Raw genomic sequence first — 6,000 nt, 5'->3', positions numbered from 1 at the left:
ACCACAATAGTAAAGCATAAACTTTACAAAACGTATAGCCAAAGCTGTTAAGTTTTAAATTTACACAGAATCAAAATTAGTGAATCACTTTAAAACTCTAAAATTAATTTATGACTTGGCTGTGAATCGAGTGTCTGCTTGACTGTGGCACTAGTTCTGAAATGTGACACGTACAACTCGAAAGGTAAATACAAGCGATGCATGCCCTTCTTTACATGCAGAGACACCCATAAGCAGTCATGATGGCCCTGCAGAGATGTTTTACCTGACTGTGTTGAAACCTGTGGTCGGGGAGTGTGCTCTGGTTGGCAGTCTAACGCTGCAGCGCAGGTTTCCGAGCTGCGCAGGCCAGGGGCCCCAGTGCTGCAGGTTGTCCGGTAGGGTGCCTGTCGAGCTACACAACACGCTGTTGATGTCAGGAGAGGAGAAGGGGGGGAAACGTGAGGAATGGCTGAAAACTGACGGTGCTCTCCTGCAAGGAAACAAACCAGGACGCAAAATATCGTATTGTGCGTTTCAAGCTTGTGAAGGGTCAGGCTTTTAGCGACGCATTAACACGTATTGCGCATAGTTGTTGTGTTCGCTATTTAATGGGACAGCGAAAACGCAAAAAAAACGCAAGGTAGGCTGCCGCTTCTGTCGCCAGCAGAGCTACTTTATGGACTAATACGACATAAACAGGGCTGGGAAATGTTTCACAGCAAGGTAACGTGCTCGTCCTCGATGGCTGTGCGAGGCTTTTAAGCTAGCTGTGCGCTCATGTTCACGTTTCTGGTCGGACTTGTGAGTATGCGTTTGTTTTGGGGACGTTAAGATTGTTTTAAAAAAAAAAGAAAGAAGCGACGGCTGGGCTTCATCCCTTCTTCATGCCTCAACCGACCCGACCACATGAGAAGTCGACGTCCGGGGTAGAATAAACCGCAAACAAAGGCCCTCTTCTTCTTCTTCACCGCTTCCACCTGAGCCGACAGGGAAAGGGGGGAAAAACAAAAACATGCGTGTGGATTTGTTTTGGATATGTTTGTGGTGCTTCATTCGTCCAAGCGCCTCCGGTCAAGGGCAGTCGACGGCCGTGTGTTCGCCCTCATGCAGCTGCGATGAAGATGGGGGAGCAGACTGCTCGGGGAGAGGACTGACCACCGTCCCAACTGGGCTCAGCACTTTCACCTACTACCTGTAAGTACTAATCAGCGTCCACAATGAGAATCCCCATAACCTGAACCACGTTTGTGTTACTCTCTTTTTTTTCCAATTGAAGTTTCTGTTCTGACAAGATAAGTAAAACATGGTGTTAAACATCACTGTGCTAACTTTTTTTCTTTCTGTTGTTGCTGGAAGTCAATGCCCTAAAAGTGCTGTATTTTATAATTTTGCAATATAATATGATTAAAAGAGAGAGACAGCAGCAAAATTGGGCATGATGCAAGAGACTATTGTTTTGAATAGATGCACCAATCAGGCTTTTTTACTGGCCAATAATTATATCTGGTTGTCTGTCTGGTCTGACCCATTTTGACTTTGGTAAATTGAAATTAAACACAAACTAGATGGACCAGTTCCTTGGACAGAGTTCAAAGTTAACTAATTTTCAATTGATTGGCTTATTACTGGAATATTGTAACCCCAACCCACTCAGCCAATTAATCAAAATAATTGGTCTGTACAGGCATCAAGTAACAGCATGTACTTTTTGAGTTCAATAAAAAACATCTTGAAGTTGCATGACATGCTTTGATGAGTAAATGAAAATGGTCTCGCAATTCCTTCATTTTTTGCTGGATTTAAAGCTACTGGCTCTACTAAAGAACCTGCTTCCATTTGTTTCCCTTGCAGAAAATATATATATGGGTCATTTATCAGGCCAAATCGCAAATGATACTAAAAATTGGTGTTGGCCATTAAAAGCCAGATTAATTCCTATTATACCAACATGTTTGTTTAAAAATTGTTTTAGTTTGACTGTTAAATTTAAGAAACAGTCACCATGAAATATGAAAATGAGCTTCATATCCTTTGATAAAGGTACCATTGATCTAATAAAATTGATTACAAGATTGACCTATATCTGAATTTAATAATCTGCTTCTTGTTAATGATTCTACAGTCCAACAAAATACCACTGTTGAAGAATGAATTGATTGCAATTGATAATTGCGTTGAATTCAATCAGTGGCTGTTGGATTAGTTCATCTCTACTTTTGAAAAGGTAACGCAGGAAGTTTTTCACACACATTTATTGTACAAGTTGCTATTAAATGAGGCTGTGAAACATGAGCTGTTTCTTCTTCCCTATATGTAATTCAGTAGTTGAGTAAATTATACTTTGTTGCTTAAAGATTTTCGATGTTGTCATTTTCAACACATTTTTAATCTCTTTTTTTCTTTTCACTCTGTTTACTTTTAACTAATAAGTAGGAAAGGGCAATATTCTACATACCAGGAACTTAAAGCAATCTTTGTATTGCTTAGCAACACAATTACACTACTCGATGTAATTTAGTTGTCAAAATTAAGCTGATTGTGATTAGTTAATTTAGTGTACTGTTTAAGGTGTACCACATTAAGTGTATAATCTCTGTAGTCCAGTAAAACAGCAAAACCTCAAACCTTTGCTAAATAAATCATTTGCAGCATTCTTTTACATTGCACATCTTTCCTAGCCTAGAGTTTTTGTATGCCCTTTTTGTGATTTAAGTAACACATTAATCCGTGTTTATAAGTTCCAAAAACCATAAATTTGTGGACACCATCACATCAGCATTAACATATAGTATTTCGGCATATTAGCTGTCTCAGCATGTTATATTACAAACTGAACTACTCAGACGTAAGTCAGTGCAGTTTATTAATAAATATATTTTTACGGGTTGTCTTGGAAAATAAATTAATGCTAACTAAATGGAAGATTTTATTTTAACACAAAAACAAAAAACAAAATGAAACGATTTGCTAATTGGTTCTTGGTAAAAAAAAAAAAAGATAAGTAGTCAATGTTATGTAAGCTATTTTGACAACAGCTAAGGTCACATAGATAAATCTGTGTGTGTTTTGTTGGGCTTTTGGGTAGCATGGACTTGTTCCAAGTTAATTTATGTTTATGTTTTAGACACATAAAATAAAGGAGGGAACTTGGGGTGGAGGAATGTCATTCCCTGGCAAAGTTTGAGTGTTATAGCCACCTTAAAAGAAGTGACTAAGTTTCATAGAAACTAAAGCAAATGGATACCAGGTAGGTTAGGTGTTTATAGTGTTGCTGATTCAGTTGATGATTGCCCTGTAGAGTAACAGTTTGTTTCACAATCTCCAGGTTAATCACAAACCAAACCAACCGCTCCTCCATGAGCTTACGCAAAAGACAAATAAAAGAAATTATGACTTTAGTTAGGCGACTGTTTATCTCAGTGCGTGACTTGGTTACGGCAGTAGCAAATATTTTAATTACAGACAAAGTTTATACATTTTAAGCCTATTGGTGTAGGACTGAATGGACGAAAACTAATGTGTGTCACTTGAAATCAACAACAGATACGAAAATGTGTCACACAAGGCCTACAAATAGGACAAAATGCTGAGTATTAGTATTGTTATCATAGATTGGTTAGGCTTTTTAGAACCTAAAAATGAACCGTACTCCATATTACTCTGATGCCTCAATTACAACAAAAAGTAATAAACTCACAAGATGAAAATTTTATCTCTACAGACTCCTTTTTTAATGTTTTATTCTATATATTTTTTTAAAAGACATGTTTTCAACTTTTTGTTTTCTTTTATCTTTCGATACTTAATTCTGAGATCCTAATACACTTTGGCAGGTTTAAATACGGAATTTTTTAATAGGTTCACCTTTGCGTTTTAAAGTATGCAAAAGGTTGTTTGTCCCTCTCTCTGTCTTCTGTTCATTTGTTCTCCTGGTCTGGTGAACTTTAGTTGTCCTCTCCCTCTCCCTCGGCCTTTTGTGTGTAGAGCGGTGGGGTTAGGGATCATGATGGATTAGTGTGACATATTGCAGCTGCAAATGCTCCCTCTCTCTGGGCTAATGCACCCGCAGCGATATGCTGATGTCTTAAAGAAAGACCTCACGTAGAAGTGCTCTGTTTTTACAGTACTTGGAATTTGTTGAATGCATTTCAAATCAATACATTCTACAAAGCTGTGACACTGAAAAAGGTGAAAATCTGCTAGAAAATTAAGCCAAGTTGTTTAACTGGATTGGTTGTGACTTCAGTAAAAAATCCTTCCTAAATTGAGACCTTAGTATCCAGTAGGCAAGGAAATCATTCAGTCACAAGATTGTGTAATAGATTATTTGGCTGTAAATCCCTTCTTGATTTGTAGGAAAAACCTGCTCATGGAAGACCACACATTTCTGCAATAAATCTTTTGACAGTGTTGGCATAAAATCTTACCTGCAGCTCACTTTGGGACTGAGGTTTGGCTTAAGTAGTGGCAACAGCCCTGTCACAGAAAAGCAGATGAGGGAGAAGAAAACGGAGCTGCTTAGCCAGTAATAAAGCAAACAATCTATTTGAAAGTATGTAGCTTACCATTTTCTAACTCTTGGCAAATGGATGTTGTTTATATAATGATTGCACAGATTCTTGTCCAGTTTAAGATATAAGGTTTTGCTGTCCTTTACATTTCAGTTTTGGTTGGGTTTTCCATTGAATGGTAAGACGTGGGGAAAAACAAGGGGTGGTATTGGTGGTCTTGCACTCAACTGGTGGAACTTGCTGGCTTCAACATTGGTGCCCTCAGTCCATTTCATTTGAATGATACTTTTGTTCTTGGTCAGTAGCGGTGAAAGGAGCTAGTCAGTAGGTCCTGCTGCAAAGCAGCGTGAATTGAGGAATATTAACCTTCCTTACTCATTTTGCCCTCAGTACTCTATTGTGCTCTTTTAAAACATTAATTTCCATTCTCTTTAAAGAAATAGCTGCATTTCTCTTTTAGATTTCCTGTTTTTTATTTTTTTTATATATATATTCTTTATCTTGTTTTAATCTCTGTTTTAATGATATTAACAAATGAAATATTTGTGGAATTGGAATCTATTTCTATTGCTGATCTGCGTGCCCTTTTTAAGACTTATTTTCACTTATGTCAAGTACAATTTAGATGCTCTTTATAAATATATATATTCAAATATGTATTGTCTGAATAAACATGACAGAAATTATAAAAATGGGCTAGCACTTCATTTTACTTTATCTACTTTAAAGCCAACACTGGTTCAGCAACAGTTTTAGATGCATCCTTTCTATTAAATTATGGAAAATGCTCTGCTTTAATTAAAAACTATAAACTAAAAATCATTTTTGAGTGTATCTTGTTTTGCTCTTGTAATTATTTTTGCTGTGCTTTACTATTTTTCTAAAGCTATGCATAGGGTTCTGCAACCTCCAGGCTAGAGAAACAAAGAGGAGCATAGCAGCTGTAAAGTTACATACAGGAAGGCAGAAGATTATATAGATGTTAATATAGTGATGGATGATATGGGCAAGAAATTTTTTTTTACATTATTTTAGTTGAATATTGTTATAATTACAATATTTTTCTTGATGTGAGCAAGAAAAAAAATATAAAAATAAAAAAATATTACTGAATTAACAATATTTTAGTTAATTGGTAATATGTAATGTGTTAAATGAAGGTATGTCTTTTTAAGTACTTTGCCTAAAGTTGAAGCTTAATGTCCTTTACTTGTAGTATGTTTCCTGTATCGTGGAGTAGCTGATAGTAAATTTCTTTTGAATTTTCTTTAACTCACATACTAGAGTTGTGAGCTCCTTCAAACGAGTTTCTAAGCTTGTTTTATAATAGATTTAACTCTAACAGTCAGCATCCCACCATGCTAAATTTCTGTGGTCTTAAACACAGGATTCTTTCTAATTATGAGCAATTGATGTATATGCCATATGGTGCTTCCTGATTATAAATTGTGTTTTTGCCAACATTCAACTGGAAATTTTCTACTGCTTTCCACTTTCTTCTATTGAA

The 6,000-nt window shown here is 36.4% G+C and overlaps 1 protein-coding gene across 1 annotated transcript in view; it reads left to right on the top strand.

Annotated features, from left to right (window-relative positions):
- The first annotated feature begins 271 nt into the window (after positions 1 to 271).
- lgr4 (leucine-rich repeat containing G protein-coupled receptor 4) overlaps positions 272 to 6,000 on the top strand; it is a 29,314-nt gene continuing 23,585 nt past the window's right edge. Inside the window, exon 1 of the mRNA XM_028014461.1 lies at positions 272 to 1,176. Within this exon, the coding sequence (XP_027870262.1) occupies positions 995 to 1,176 (182 nt within the window). The 5' untranslated portion in view covers positions 272 to 994. The remainder of the gene's footprint in view (positions 1,177 to 6,000) is intronic.

Source organism: Xiphophorus couchianus, chromosome 4, assembly GCF_001444195.1.
Source record: "Xiphophorus couchianus chromosome 4, X_couchianus-1.0, whole genome shotgun sequence".
NCBI lineage: Eukaryota > Metazoa > Chordata > Actinopteri > Cyprinodontiformes > Poeciliidae > Xiphophorus > Xiphophorus couchianus.
This window is presented reverse-complemented; position numbering and strand designations above follow the sequence as displayed.